The following is a 17038-nucleotide window of genomic DNA, read 5'->3' as shown; positions in this document are numbered from 1 at the left end:
AGGCACTGGATCACAAGATGTTCAGGACACATCATGTCACCTTCCCATAGGAGTGTTAAAGGAAAAGAACATGAAGTGATTTTAAGCCTTCCTTGGTTCAAACCCACAACTGCAGTCAGAGCAAAAAGCAGGTGCACCTGTACCTCACATGGGCTTTTTTCTAAGGTGACCTCAGGAGAGGCAAACAATGCTCTGTGTGCAGCTCCAGTACAGATTCTCTTAACTATAACACAACTGTCAGATTTCACTGTCAATTACATTTTTATTAAAGCTTATGTACTGCACAACTAGACTTTGCTATTATTTACCTAATAAATACATCATGAACATGAAATAAAAGAGGAAAATGAAGCTTTTTAGTCTGTCTGCCTGGAGGCAAATCAATACCCCAGAAACAAATCATTATCTAACCCTCTGTATTTTGACATGTTCCCCACTCACATGCACTTCTACATGCTACATCTTTACCTTCCTTGGAGTAAAAGTCATATTAAATATATTTTAAATATAGATATAGCTGAAAGTCTCAGCTCAGAAAACTAGCAATTTCTGACTCTCATGGCACAGATACAGCCGTCTTAACTTGCTTTCAGAGTGTGCTGCACTCAGGTTGAAATGGCATTCAAACATTTTCAGCAAATTCACATTTATGGGTGCCACAATAATTGTACAGAGCACACAAATGATCCAAATGGAGAAGACAACAAATGCATTCATTTTAAGATGAAAGCCTCAGTTCAAATAAAGGAGAAAATTATTTTCTTTAAAAGCTAAATTTATCCTGAACGAGTCCATTATAGGCTTTTGCATGAATATACTAAAACAAAATATTCTGTCCCCAGTCTTCAGTGAAATGAATGCAAAGTTTATTGGCAGTATTACTTATCACAGCAGTGCCTGAAGGACATAACCCATAGCAGCACCAAGTTGTGCTGTACAAATGGGCAGTAAGGCAGGCTGCTCTACCAACACAGCGACAAAAAGCAGAAAGGCAAAACCTGTTATTTTTTATTCCAGATTTTGCAGAAGTGGGAAAAAAAACAAAAAAATCAAACCAGACGAAAGCATCTAGGCAAGCTGCTGAAGTTCGACAGTAAGCTGTGAGAGCCCCATAATGCAGCACCCTATCCTCAAACCTGGCCCAATGATAAGGTACAACTCCTAACAACCTTATCGAAAAAAGAAAACCAGTATAATGATGCACCAAACTGCATTTGTTTTTGAGACTTTCAGATAAATGACTCGTGTTCCCATGAAATACGGGCTCTACAGTTTTGCATTTGATTTTAAGGACAAAAGGGAACGAGTAGGGGAAAGAAGTAGACATCAAAATAAGTTGCAACTATTTCAACATCAATAACTACTAGTTGAGCAGTAGGGGAAAACACTCCTGGAACTACACATCCAATAACTACACTAAAGATACGAACAAAGACACCATAGCACACACTTTGCATAATCTCTTACTCTTCATGCAGGTACTCTGGGGGTAAGAAATTGGAGGAGGAGAACTACAATTATCATTCATACAGCTCAGCACTCTGCAAAGCTCAGAGGAAACACAGGACTGGGGAGCAGGTGCATAGACAAGCACTCCATGCACAGCAGTTTCTGGGAAGCATGGCACATTCGTAAGGACAACAATGTTTTGTCCAGAAGCAGAATATAATTATAGCTGTTTTGTGCTTTACCTCAACTCACAAAACATGAGGTTCTTTATGAACTTCTACTAAGCTTTACGTTCAACTATTTCCAGCTTCCTCCTTACCTCTTGCAAAGACTATGGGGAAATGATGCCTGTTGGAAACCTCAGAGGTGTCTAGCTCTATTCTTCAGCGTTCTCCCAATATCTTATTAAAGTCCACAGCAACAGCACTTGGGAAATGGTGAGGAAGAAACTGGTGTAATAGGTGATAGGCACAAAGTTTCCTTCTGTCCCTGGATCAGGCTCATCCTTTTTATTAAGACAAACGGGCTTTTGGAATGACAGCCAGTTAGCCCTTTTTAGAATTGTTTTGCTAGAGTTTATGACAGTTTCTACCATTAACACAATTCACACAATGAAGATATGGGAAAACACAGTCTTGATTTCACAGCATTCAAACATCCCTCTGGAACACAGCTGCGGAAAAAGCCATCACCGTGAACTCCAAGGAAGAAAATGGATGTGTCTTGTCTATTAGATGCATTACCCAACCAGCTCAGGTTAAAAACCCTTACAACCCTAAAAGCCACAGACTGCAGCAACAAAGGCTGGTGGCAGGGAGATGTCCTACTTCTGTCCTGGGGCACGGAAATCAAAGGCTCCTGCCCACCCGCATCTCTGGGGGTCACCAGCCGCCTCTGCTCAAAGGTCTGCACTATTTTTGAACTGAAATAAAGGCAACATGGTCAGGCTTTCAGTTCTGAAGGTACATCTATTTCCTTCAATCACACTTCTACTTCTGCCAAATTCATACCAGGCAACCTTGTGCCTAAAGTTTTACAAGAGCTTTATTTTAGTTATTTCATCATTCCAGACTGCTTCTTACTCCCTTCCTGGCTTTTCACTGAGGCTACTACTTGTTCTCTCAAAATGCACATGAGGGCTAAAGGAGTCCAAAAAAACCAAATCTCAGCAAAAAGATCTTTCTTTGATTGACACTCCAAGCCAAAATTTGATGAAAACATCCTCTTTCTCCATGAGCTACAGTTCATTAGACTGATGCCACAAAGGCAAGAGATCTCCCAGTGACTGCATTGTCCCTCTTGAAAAAAGAGACTGCGACTAACAGAAACTGTATTAGAAAGCTGTGTTAACAGGGTGATAAAAAAAAGATACACCACCAAAAGCATTAAGTACATGAGGAAAACCCTGGAAGACTGGAGAAGGTCTCTCAAAAGCCTACATACTAGACAGTAAGATCATCGTTAAGATCAACATCTAAGATTCTCAGTCTAGAAGGACATGCAGCCTAAAACCACACTGAAATGAAAGCAAAGGAAATTGAAAGAGTCTTCATATTTCTGGTTACTTTCTGAATTTTATTTTTAGCTCAATTTTGTTTCCTAATCACTACTTACTTTTTTGGTTTACTGACTATTATTGAGTTATACATTACTAATCTGTAACTGAATTCTATTACTGCCTTGGGAATATGCATGTAGCACTGTGTACTGACGCACAGATTCCCACGGGGACATACATGTTCATGTAAGAAGCAGACAGCTGCAAGTCTTCAGCTGCTGTAGACCTGTCACAATTCCACTTTGTGATTTTTCCCTTTAAGAAAATAATCTAGAATAATTTGCAACCCAAGAGTTTAGACCTGTGAGTGAAACGTGTTATGAGCCATACTGAAACCTAAAAACATCTACTTACCAGAAGGCAAGGCAAAGCAAAGCAAGGACAGTGCAGGCTCTCCGTGAAGCCTAGGAACATCCAACCCCCCACTGCTGTTATTTCTACTGAAGTTCTAGAGACAAAAAACTACAACTTTTAGAAGCCCTTAAGCAATTTAAGATTCATTAATGTTCACTGCAATAGGATTTCAGCTCCTAAGCCATAAACTCTTCTGAAAATGTTGCCCTTATATTTTTCATGCAAAGACAAGCTTATATTAAGCAGGAACGGATGGCTTAGCAAAACACATGCCCCAACCAAGATGTTTTAAGGCTCTGTCCCCAACAGGACCTTAATGAAGACACACTGCTAAATGCAATTAGGAAACAACATGTGTACATCTCAACTGCTGGCAACAGCATCTCTATGGATACTGCAGCTTGCAGGTCTAAGCGAGACAGACCCCAAAATAGAAACTATGATGTTCAGCTAAGTCCTATTGCCATCATTAGAAATGTTTGCCTGCTGCAAGCTAACTGTATTTCTCTTAAAACTTAACTGGATTAGTAATAAAAAAATAAATTTACATGTTTTCCACAATGTACCTGTTAGTCTACAGCTCTGTACCATACTAATATTGCTTGTGGAAATAACCTTCTCATGAAACATAGGCATTCTTACTTCTGTAACATGCCTACGGTACACAAAGTTACCTGAATTACTGAAAATAATATTGCCATCACCATCTTAAAGATAGTGAGCAGATAATAGAAATTGTAAACTTGAGAAATTTCTGGCAGCAAAACAAGCAGAAATCACCTTTGAGTAAGCAGAGGCAGCTGTTTACTCTGATGGTCTCACAAAATAACTACCTACAAAATGGTTTGAGTGTAAGTTTTAAAGTATTGCATGGGATATCTCAGAAATGCTTAAATTCAAACCATCTCATGCATGAAAGCATCTATGCTAAGCTCAAAGACCCATTATTATAGATTAGTAATATATTATTCATCAATAAAGGACAAAATATCAAGTACAGATCTGTCACAGGTCAGGCCAACAGATCCTCATGGTTTATCCTAGACAAACTCTATTAATAATCTCTGTACTACAGAAGAGAAGCACACCACAGGCCAAACCAACCACCTTCTTTCACAAAGGTAAATAAACACACCCTGAACAGCAAGAAATTAAAAACATACCAAAACTCCTCTTAAAAAGGTGAGCAGACCTCATGGATAACAATGCTCTGCTTAAAACACAATTCTGCTCAAGCACCCAACAGGAGCCAAGCTCAGCCCCTACTGAGCTACAGGTGCTTGGGGACAGGAGGGAACCGAGACCACCACCAGCTGTCCTGACTCCAAACTCCCCTCATTACATTTCACTTAGATGTCAAAATGCAACTGGAAATACGACAGCCACTATTAGAGATCAGCAGGGAGAAATGTCCTAAGAGCCTAAACACACGTGACTAATGCCTGAGCATTAAAAAAGTCAAACCAACCAAGTTACTGTCCTCTATTGGCTACGCTTTCCTTAGAACACACAGCAGCCACAGGCAGGTGCTTTAAACCTGGAGCTGGATCCACTTCCATCAATTTCACCTCAAATAAGTTGGTGATGAAAGTGACACTGTCATTGTTAGAACTACTACAACATCACCTAAGCACCCTGGCCACAAAGCCACTCAGCCCAAGTGTCCTGATCCAGCCTGGTGCTGAAATGCTGGAGGAGAACGTGGCTCCTCCAGCGGCCACATTGGCTACGTACAGCTGCAAAGCTCCTTAATCACCACAAAGAACATCACACAAATAATGTTCACTTTCGCACTTAAGCAAAGACTAACGATGGAAATTAAACTCAATTTCTACCCGAGCCTTTACATTTGCGAGCACTTCTTTCAGTAGTTGGGTGATGACAAGCGCAGACAATAAAAAAGGATTCTAAAAATATACTACTCTTTTTCCCTGGATTAGCATGTCTACAGTTAAATATAAACTGTGCTCTATAAATTATCAAACACAATGTCAAATTCTGAAGTGCTCTCCGGAATCTCTCGCAGAGCACACGAAATACAGAATGATAATTTTGTCCTGGCCCACTTAGTCTAAAGAACAATATGCTACTGTGCTGGATCATGGAGTTAGTTCCTATCAACGGCCACACTAAAAATGGCCACAGCCACCACCGTAGCTGCACACTGAATTTTTCAGGACCCTCTGCATCAAGCAAAGGGTTTAATTCCCTGAACAGCTGCTCTCACAGGAAGGCAATCGACAGCAACATTGTCACAGTATAGCTGGCACAGGCATATTAGGAAGAATTTCCAGCATTCATGCTTTCTGCTAAAAATCAACTTCCCCCTACTCATCTACTGCCGGTAACTTCATTTGGAACAAAGACATATTAGAACTATTTTTATTTAAGAAGCATTTATTTACATACATTATTACTTCTACGGAGTCGTGACTGTGCCTTCTGCTTTACAGAAATAACATCTTTGCCCACAAGTTCTTCTGCACATAGTAAAGCAAAAAGTCACTGACCACCATTCAAAGATCACGAAGGACCAACAGAAGATTAATACAAGTATTGAAATTAACAGTCAACATTTATAAACCCTTTAAGCAGGCAGAAAACCAAATAACCCAAATACCTCTGATCCCCAAAACAGAATGCGTTAACACTCCACCAGAGTGTAGTGACTTAAATATGGGTTATTTCATGCCGTTGAGTCATGAATTTCATATTATCTAACATTAAACTGCTGCTGACTATGGGAGTCTACATATCAACTGAAGGGGACTGAGAAAAGGCCTGGCCTCCCCTGCAGATTACCATTCAACTCATTAAAAAGGTTTGTTAGTATTTTGCCCATGTAGTTTTTATGACCCTCTCTAACCAGATCTACTAAAACCAGGTTGACTTCCACACACACCAAGCACTTGATAGACATCAAGAGCCTTAATTAATCCATGTACTAAATAAAAAAATCCCCAATGTCAAACCTTCCAATGAAGTTCAGTCTAGCAATAATAATTCTCAAACTCACAAATATCAGTTTTGCTGTTAAGAGAAGTAGGGAAATATGGACTTCTGGCAACTGTCCTGACAAGCAGGAGCAGAGTCAGGATCCGAAATTCTGTGTCCTTGCTGGGCAATTAGACATAACATTACAAGAGGAGGCAGCTCTACCTAAAATTATAAACTATGAGTAAACTGCTGTCTTTGCTGGTTTTCCAGAATGCAACCATGACAGATTCTTAAAAGGAAGAAAAGCAAGAAGGACACGCATCCTTCATCCATCATGTCCCTACAAAGGCTTTTCAACAGCACTCAACCTGGGAGAAAATACTTGGCAGTGCTCAGGAAACAACGCAGCCTCTCCAAAGGGAAGTGCATGCAATTACAGGCCAACAGGTAGGACCAGGGCACAGTTACCTGCTCCAGCAGCAACCTTTTGGGGCCTCTACATGGAGATCAGGTGGGACCTTCTCACCAAGTGTCCCTCAGGAAGCAAAAACCCAGGGAAGCGGTTTGGTTTTCCTTCCACGGCTTGCTGAACACCGCTGGGTGCGCGGCTGGATCTGAAGGACTCGCGCTACTGGAAAGGCTCCAGTGGCATTGCTGCCCTCTGCCAACACCAACATCACTTACTTGGGCACAGACGCGTTACGGGTGGAACCTTCTCGAAGCACTGCAAGCGAGAGCCACCTCCCATAGTCACTGGTGTCTGCTTTGAAACAAACACACGTTATCGCACCACCCTCACCTCCAAGGGCTCTGAATGCTCCGAAGCCACCAAATGCCACCGCCCTGACTCCGGAAAATGCTGGCGCACTTCTCCAGACTGGGAAGACTACCAGCAGCAATGTATACAGAATTTTATAGCAATTAAAGAAGTTTAATTTTAAAAGAATAAAATAAATGAAAGCTTTTTTACCCCCAGAATTCAAGGACAAATTATTTCCCATCACAACAGCACTACTGACGCAATTGTGCGTGCCTTAGCAACAAAGGCGTACTACAGCATTTTATATACATCGTGCCTCTAAATATTGTCAAAGCCAGGTTTGTATCTTACTGTGCAACTACATCTCATTTCCAGAGAGGACACACAAAGGTTTAGCTATCCCTTTGTTTTAATTCTTTTTTTTAATATTCTTTCTTTTCTCCCCATTTAATTAACGATTCTGAATTCTTCTCAGCATTTCCTTACTTGTACAAGATTTTCTTAGCCATTGAGGTGAAAGTCCTCACATAAGACACTGTCAAGGGTAGAACAATACGTAAGATGGGCTCTCCTCTTCCTCCCTACTTTTTGGGGCTCTAAAGAAGCAATAATGCATCAGAAGCTCCATTAGGGAACATAGATTTTTCACTACAGAAAATAAAGCTTAACCTAACACTGCTGAGCTAATTCTTAATGAATTCATGCAAGCAGTGTAAATGCTACAAATAAGACAATGTTAGGCAGTCCCAAGAATTAACAGCATTCTTATTATAAACTCATCTGAGAGTATTTAATTTCTAACACTAACGTTCCAATGCTATTGCAAACCCTGAATATTTAAATGAGTAAACAACAAAAAAAGGTCTCATCTTCAGTGCCCCAAGCTATCATCCAAAACTAGTTATAATTAAAGGTGTGAACAACAGTGTAACAAACCTGCAAAGTCAAGGTTCTGAGAAATTAATGGGCATCACACCACTGCACCAGTTCAAATTTATCACTCATTATCTCCCCAACTAGCACAGTGCTGTTTCACATATTAGTGCCTCCTTCTTTCCTCCAAGCCTTTCCTGCCTTTTCTAGATGGCTAATTTTATACAATTACTGCCTCTGACACATTGAGACCTTTTCTCCCTCCTTTCTTCTTGCTGTAAAGCTAGTGACCTAAAAAAGCCCCCTACACCTAAAATATTCTAGTATTTAAAAAAGTAAAGACTGATCATTTGAGGGGAAAAAGCAAGCAAGCAGTCTCTAAGTATCTGTTTCTCCAACATCTTCCCTTTACATTATCTCAAATGGTTAAATGCACCCAAAGGCTAAGGTGAGGTACAGGTACCCTTTAAACATGTTTTATTAGGATTAAATCTATTGTACTTGTTGAATTGAAACACTGCCCTCCTCTTCACTAAGTTCCTTAGAAAATTAAAATGTGCCTTCTTTTAAAGTTGCTCTAAGTCCTACACTGCTGGTAACTGGACATACACAGAAACAACCGGGAAGCATTACATTACACAAACGCCCTCTTCCTCCGCATCCAAATCCCAGCATTTTCCCTAACATCCATTCAATTGGGAAGGGAAGATACACGGTCATGAACACACAAAAATACGTGTGTGCCCCATCTCTTCCACCATCCTACATGGAAAGGAAAAGAGCAAAAGAAGGAGAGAAGTGCAAGGGGGAGGGGTGACTTTCCATCACAGATAAGAAAATTTTGCAAAATCTGGCCTATCCCTTGCAGAGGTACCATGCTTTTTAACATCACCTCACTCACAAGAAAACTGTTTGTGCCCATTTCTCCCCCAAAACCCCAATGACATTGAAAAAATACTGCATTGCAGTATTTGCCAGTGCATCAGAGTGTATCCAGTTAGCTGTCCCCCAGACACATGAATGTACATTTTAATGTGTCCAGGCATGTAAATGAGGTGTCCAGTGGACACAGACTGCCAAAACAGACAAGTGGATTTGTCAAGTTATCTGCATCTCTCCCCCTCTCACCACACTATTCTCTGCCAGTACCCATTTCTTCCCTGGACTGTTTGCTGAAATTATCTTCAAAGTCCAAGTTCCCAAAGAAGACACCAAATTCCCCTGCCAGAATTCGGGATGCAACCATACCTTATTTCTTTTGAAAAACCTCAGGGTGTGCAGTGGCTCTAGGTTATGTACCAACAGTATGACAATTACTCACAGAAAATAACCTGCATTTAATTAGTACACTCCCAGCATACCAAGTAGGAAGGTTGAGGAAAAAAAAATTCCCTGTAACTTAGACGATATTTTAAAAAAATAATCCATTAAATATATGTAAGATTAATACAACTGGATTTTCTTTCAATAGAGTCACAATATTTAACAGGACCAAATAAAGATGATGAAGACTATTTCAAACCCATTCAAATGGGATTTTTAAGTATACCCCTTCCAGCTCATTGTAACCATCCTTTGTCACAACAGCTCGGGCTCACTTTGAGAGAGCTCAAAAAGGTAAAATTAATAAAGAGGAAGAAAGCAAAGGAGGCAACCAAGCCAGTCACCAGTGGAGAGGCATCCCTGTATCTAACATGGGAACTTGATTAGCAGAGTACAAGGGGACAGGATTTTAAACTGATGGCTGGTATTCACATTGCATCAATATCCAACTGTAAGATTTCCTCCTTTCTGACTAGTACACCAAGACAACAGTTTTTAAAAAAAGAAAAATGTCATGTCTAAGGACAACTACATTTTCTGTATCTTTTTGTCTCAGCAGAAAGAGGCTTTACATTTTCATCTTTTAGTATTAGCAGCAATCTTAATTCTATTTCACTAACTTAATAGCTGCTTTTCTATAGGAAGGTTTACAATGCAATCTTTTACAAGCAGAAAAAATATCACTATGAACATGCAGACTGTATTCATTAATATAATCTTAAAACAAAGAAAAGAGGAAGATCGGGGCAGGAACACGTGCACCATAAAACAAGGATTACATTATTTTTAAATCTTTGTAGAAACACCAAATTGAACAGAAAATGAAAATGTAACTACTAGCTGATGACTCTTAAAACAAACAATGCAGCTGTGTATAATAAAAGGCATCCTTATTTATTGTCATGACTAAGTTAACAGATTTAGAACACAGTATCTCTGTTTTGGACAGAAGAAAAATTATTTTACTCTCACGTACAACTACAATGCATGTCAGAATGCATCTCTGCACTTGCATAGACTGTAAAATACGGAATTTTACACATGCACACACCCCCTCAAGATTTTTTTTCTCCCCTCTACATTGTAAAGCAGTGCAGTTTTCAGAGGGCCATTCAATCACTTTTTCACAGAAAGGACTGCAGCAGAAGCAATACTTAAAACAAAGCAAATTAAAAGGGGGATTTAATTTTTTTATGCCTAAGCACTATCATTCCTGCTTGAATTCGCATTCAAAGTAACCCTGCACTATAGAAAGGAATAAAGTAAAAATATCTGCAAATCCGAAGACTGAAAGAAAGGCGTGTTCTATATTCTTGCTTTGCTTCTTATGCCTCCTGATGTGTGATAGATGAGCATTTTCTGGGCAACCACATTTTTATATCTTTTACGCTACTGTCTATCACTTACTAGTCTACTACACTTTTTTAACACTTCTAGCACCACCAGCTATTTCCCATTATTGTCTGCCACTACAATTAAGAGAGCATCACAATTAACAAAATATTCAGCTGTGGTTTAAAAAGTAGAGTTGCCACAAGGAGACCGACATTAGAAGTGGATATTGCTCCAGCAGATACAGAATAGACTGTGGCTAAAGGTGGGGCCGGAGACGAAGAGAAGAATCATTTCACTATTTTTGTAAATTCTGCTCAGCGCCTAAACCCCAAAACATGGTGAACTCCCCTGAACTGATTATTCTGCCATATAACCATCTGATTTCGTAAAAATACCAATATCACTTAACACAAAATCACTGCTTAGGGTAAATTCATTCTACCTACTGTTCTCATAGGGACATTTGCTGGAAAATTCTAAGAAATGATTTGCAGAAGCTATCAGCTGTGGGAGTTCACTATTATACCTCTGTCAACTTCATTCAATATAATTTACATTTTTTTTTATACTGCCTCACAGGATTCCTTGCAATTTTTTGCACGTACAATTTCACAGCAGGGAGGGGGAAGGAAAAGAAAAGATAACCCTCTTTTGCAAAGGAGAAAGAACAGATGCTTAAAACCAGATTTCTAGAAATCACTGTAAGCCTGAGCCAGAAATGTAATTAACACCTATTTATAAAGAATAATTAAAGTTGTGACTGCCACAAAGAACAGCAGAGATAATCGAGGTAGCCCCTGCTTTTTTTTTTTTTAGATTTTTTTTTTTACACTGTTTGCAGTATTCCCACATGATTGCCACCTGCTCCCCCACTCAGCTTCCCCTATGCTCGTTTCCCCGGCAACCTTTCATTGGCTTTTCCTCCCAGCTATCGCTTTCAGTTCGGCTGCTCAGTCTAATCTTATTTGTTTTACACCCATCAAAACAAGCAGCTAGACAAAGACAATCCTGTAAGAATGGGAAAAGACCGTCGCTTTGTTTCCCCGGTTATAATAAATATCCGCGGCAAAAGTCTGCAAAACGTTAAATTAGGGGGAAGGGGGGGTCCCCGGAGCCCCCCCATCCCGGGGCTGGCAGGAGGGCCGGGTATTGTGCGGGCGGCCCCAGCCCCCACCCGGGTCGCCCCGCTCGGCACAGCCCCGGTGCCCGCAGTTGTGTGTCTGATCATGCCATTTTGCACAATCTGTAAGGAAAAGCACAAAAGAGGGGACGAGACGAGCACGTCCGGGCTCCTCCGCCAGGAGAATATGGGCTAAAAATAGTATTTCTATTTTTCACATAAATGGCTTTGACTTCTCCCGGCATTTAAAAAAGCACAAAACAACACTGCTCCCCCCCCACCACCCCAGCCCCCACCCCGACACAAAAAAAACACACCCTTCCTTCTATCCATCCACCCATCCATCCACCCATCCATCCTCGACAGCACCGGCTCCATGGGAAACGCGATACCTGGATTTTTAGAGGCGATTATTAGGTTTGTATTTAAGGCTGGTGTAATAGGAACGGAGATTAAAAGGCATCATCGGCCGCCCGCTCCGCCAGGCACACGCGGTACCATGACACCGTGACTGTCAGCAGAGACCATCCGCGCTCAACTGAAACGCAACGTTCAATGGAAACGCTGTGAAGTGCCATCGCTGCTAGAGACGGTAAATGGATGTACAGATACATATGCACACACACAGGCAGACATATCCCACCGAAAAAAAAAAAATATACAAACAAGGCTCTCTAATTTTATTTTATGACTCACGATCCGCCGCCCTGAACAAAAGAAATTCGCGAGGCACACGAGAAACGAGACAAAACCCCACGAGCAGGCTCTCCCCGTTCACTTACCATTTTCAAGCCATTCCACTCCATCTGTGATCACAAAGATGGACCCTTACAGCCCCTCACAGAGTCAAAAGCAAAAAGAGCGTTATGTAAAAGCTGACATTCCTTCTTACAGCGCTGCTGCCCAACGATGCAACAAAATCGACATATACTAGGCACTGCAACACATACAAGCCTCCTCCTCTTTTTATGAGGTCACGACAGGAAACTCTTTGAAATACAATATGCAGCATTTACTGAAGCTCATATAAATCACCCTCTTTTAAAATTACCATACCTATTGCGCAGTCCACCAAAAAGAAAATTACCAATCTCGAGGCTTTTTTTTTTTAACACCCCCCCCCCCCCCCCCAGGATTTCGCTCTGCATTTGTATCTCCAAAATGTCAATGTGGAAATTAACTCTCCCCCACCCTTAAAAAAAAAAGCCTCCTCTTCCTTTTACATTTCAGTTAGCCACATACCAGCCTTGCATTAGAAATGAGCTTTTCTCTTTATTCTGAGAGAAATCGCAATTACCTTAAAATGACAAAGTACATCCTTTATTAAAGGATACGCAGACATTAAATATGAAAGAGAGAGAGCGAGAGAGAGGGGGGAAAGAGAAAGGGAGGGGGGAAAGGAAGAGATCATGTACAAACAGATCAGTAGCAGAAAACTAAATTCATGGGAAAACACAGACTGAGAATGATGCAGATTCGGGGAAAAATCTGTATGTTAGCTTCTATATCTACCTCTAATAAACCCGCTACGATCAGATTTTAAATCTACTAATACCTACCATAACCATTCTTAATGGCAAATATTGGGTGTCTTGAAAGGCTTCAACTCTTCTAACGGTTTTGCTAAGGTTTCAGGGAATTATTTTATTATTATTTTTTTCTCTCTCTCTTTTTTTTTTTTTTGGAAGATCCACAAAGCACACTGCTAGACGTTTGTGCAGCGAGAAATTATTATCAATAATAATAATAATAGCGGCAGCAATAATAATAATAATAAATAATAATAATAATAGCTAAGTATATTATCTCGTTGTCTCAGTGTGGTGCTGCGGCGGGAGGGCGGCGGCGGCGCCGGCGGCGGGCGGAGCAGCGCGGGGCGGGACGCGCGGAGCGGAGCGCGCGGAGCGGCGCGGGCCCTGCTGCGACTGGCGGCCGCCGTCCCCCCTTTACCGCCATTTATGGGACCATCTGTCAGCGGCGCCGCGCGCTGATTGGCCGAGCGAGCCGCGCGCGCGGGGGGGGGGGGGGGCGGGAGGGGGGAGGGAGGGTGTGTGTGGTGTGTGTGGGGGGGAGGCGTTGCGACATCAGGTGCTATTGAAATTAGCCGCTGCCAGATTGACAATGTTAATGATGCGGTGACCTCTACAACAACAGAGACCAGATTTCTGAACTGCTGCTTGTGTCTAGTAATTAAGGCCCGGTTGAAGAAACAACACGCAGCCCCGTATTTTTTTTTTTTAATTTTTTTTTTTTTTTTTTTTTTTTTTTTTTTTTTTTTTTTTTTTGGTTCCCCCTGTTCCCACCCCTGGGCCCGGCGGTGCCGTACCTCGGCCATGCTCCAGTGCCTACATCTCCTTACCTCCTGCGCGCCCCGCTCCCAGGTCCGGCGTATTTTAACCACCTTATCTTTTTCGACAGTTGCTTTCCGGAGAAATGCATATTTAATGATCTGCCTCTAGGCTTAAAGGCACAACAAAAGCACTTTGACGTGCATTTAAAGCTGCATTTATTTTCAGGTACTATTGATTTTAATAATCAACCCATTTCTCCTTCCTTCTGCCCGGTGAAGTTTTTAAAAATACGTATTTTTAAAGGAGTGGATTTGATATTGCTGCCACTTGACAATATCTAAGGCACAGGAGACACCTCTTTATCGGGCACTCCCCCCGAATGACAGTAGTATTTCAGAATTATTTTGCCACCTTGCTTCATTATTCTTCAGCTCTACAGGAAATAAAACGACAGCAAACTTTGGGCATTTTAAAGAATTTTCTTTTTCAGCCTTAGAGAAACAAGCTTAACAATGCACACTCAATCCTCTGCTCGCTGCCACTGACAAACTAACAAAACTTCACTTCCAAACAGCAATATTTTACTCCCTTCCAACCACAGCAAGTTTATTAAGAATTCTCACAAGTTAGGAAGCATTCATTTCTTTCTCTTACTTGAGAGTTATTCTAAAGCATGTTTTGTCCAAAGTAAAAAGGCATGGCACTCTAATTGCAACAAACCTTGAATTTACATTTATCTCAACTAAAGCAACCGAGAATTACTCTATTAATACACATAGGATCATTTAGTTTTACCATCCACAGATTCATTTCAACAACTAAATATGTTTTTCTTAAAAAAAAAATCAGTATCATTGCAAGCGTTTTTAAATGTAAGAGCTGAAAACCGAGAAAGCAAGGATGGGCCACATTGTAGGTTCACTTAGCTCTTTCCCAGAGAAAGAAAACCTGACTACAAACCACCAAAACCATTTTAAAAATATGTAAACAAAACCATTTTTCTACAAGTTTCATTTTTTTTTAAGTATAAATATTCCCTCCACACGGCTAAGCTTGGGACTGACATTCAATACATTTAAAATTTTTTTACATTGTGGACACGCTCAAACACACACAGAGACTAAACATACCAATAAAACATATGAAATGTACTAAAGCTCATAAAATCTAGCTGTACACAAACCAAGCAAGGAGAAAAATCACATTTAAAAAAACATCATACAATCTATTTGTGGAATGATCACTGAATTCAATTAAAATAGGAACAATGTGAAAGCCTGCAGAGGATTTCTCTTACCACGCATCTTACTGAGCACGTTTGTAGCTTAGTAAAAACTAGCACAGATTAAACTAGCCTGTAAGATGCATTTTCTAACTCAAATTTAGGTGACCCCTTAGACTGAACACACACAGGCACCAAAATGCTACAGCAGCTAGTATATTACCATACATTCTTGTGCAAATATACATCAAATATTAAAGTTAGATTTGTAATGCAAATTTTTTACTTAAGGTCTCTTCAGGGGTTAATAACACCAGAGAAGGCACCCAGAAATTATTTTTAAGTCTTTTCAACTTCAGCTTACTTTGTTACTATAAATTCGTTATGCATATCAAGATTCAGCCATTTTTCTGAAACAATAATCGCACGCTGCTCCTCCAAAAAATTAGCTAATCTTATCCGTCTATAAATCCAGGTACTCTGCACACTGACCACTTTCCCAAAAAGCACCCCACACACACAGCCTTTCTGAGAAACACTAAAACAAATGCTCAAACATCCTCAGAGGCCTCTCTCTGGAAAGACAAAGGCAGAATCCTATTGTTGAAAAAGTCAACCTTATTCTCGTGTTTCCAATAGTACCATTTATCTTTCAGGGAAAGGGACTGACCACCGCATCACGGTGGTGACATTTGTAAAGCATCAGATTCTCTACACAGTCTCTCCAGCATCAGCCAGCAAGCCCCTGAGCAAAGCATATTTTTAGTGCAATCTTCCATCCCCACAAAAAGAAACTTGTCTTAAACAGCTAATCCAATATCAAAATGAAATCACAGGGTTGTTTCCCAGCCCCCCCCCTCCCTCTCCTTACCATAAATGAGCAGTTTCTTGACTCATTAATGACAGTTTCCCTTAAAAGAAGTGATCTCATATCACTGAGCCCCTCTCCACCACGCATACATCCCAAAGGTTGCGGGTATCTTAGCATCAGTAGCCGCTAGCAAGCTCTCTCATACAGAGCCCAGATGGACTATACCAGAAGCCAATTCAGCGTTAATAACTACCTACTCTGTGCAGTTTAGAAGCCTTACGTGGCATAATGTCCTAGGCAACAGCAGCCGATTGAAACCACAAATAAAAGACAACCCAATTCTCCAAAAGAATCAAAAGGAAAAAAATAATAAATTGAAGAATGATTTCTCTTTTTTTTTAAAAAAAAAATCTTACTTGCATAAGATTAAACTGAATCCTTCACCAACATATGAAAAAGGAGAAAAAAAACAGATGCTGCCCAGAAAAAGTGACAAAATATTACCTCATTATTTAACAAAGCAGCATTAAGCGTCCTGCTGATTTCAAACATCTTGCCACAGATTTTGGTTAAGAGAAACAGAAAGAATCCTTTGCAAGCCCTCTGTCTGCAAAGGGTTCTTCAATTTTCTTGCGCACAACAGAATAGTCAATATGTTATTTCCCTAGAGTTCGCACATTAAAACATCTAGTCAGTGAGCTGAATTTTCCCCTTATCACACTGTAGACTCCTGTTATATGTACTGCTCTCTTTGCAAGATTAGCCTGCCCCAAACATGGCTGTTGTTTAAACTATTCTTTAAAGTAACAGTTCACTCCATAACCACCAGGTGGGCAGTGTACACAGATCCAAGTAACCATCTTAAAGATTTTTCTTGGAATAGCTGCTGGTTGTGATATACAGCGTAAATCCCCCCTACACTTATCAAGCAGGAGGAAAAAAAATTGTCACTGTTTTATGCCCTTTCCTCCCCAGAATCGAGCCCACACACAAAACCCTAAAATC

The 17038-nt window shown here is 40.6% G+C and overlaps 1 protein-coding gene across 2 annotated transcripts in view; it reads right to left on the bottom strand.

Annotated features, from left to right (window-relative positions):
* Positions 1-16210, bottom strand: part of ELAVL4 (ELAV like RNA binding protein 4) — a gene marked incomplete at both ends in the record, with an annotated part of 61528 nt that extends 45318 nt beyond the window's left edge. For both annotated transcript variants that reach the window (XM_082287150.1, XM_082287151.1), the window contains one exon: positions 16094-16210. In XM_082287150.1, the coding sequence (XP_082143276.1) occupies positions 16094-16210 (117 nt within the window). The remainder of the gene's footprint in view (positions 1-16093) is intronic.
* Between the last annotated feature and the right edge of the window lie 828 nt (positions 16211-17038).

This window comes from Coloeus monedula (assembly GCF_965178545.1).
Source record: "Coloeus monedula genome assembly, chromosome: 9".
Taxonomy (NCBI): Eukaryota; Metazoa; Chordata; class Aves; order Passeriformes; family Corvidae; genus Coloeus; species Coloeus monedula.
The sequence above is the reverse complement of the archived record's forward strand: the minus strand, read 5'-3'. Positions and strand labels throughout refer to the sequence as shown.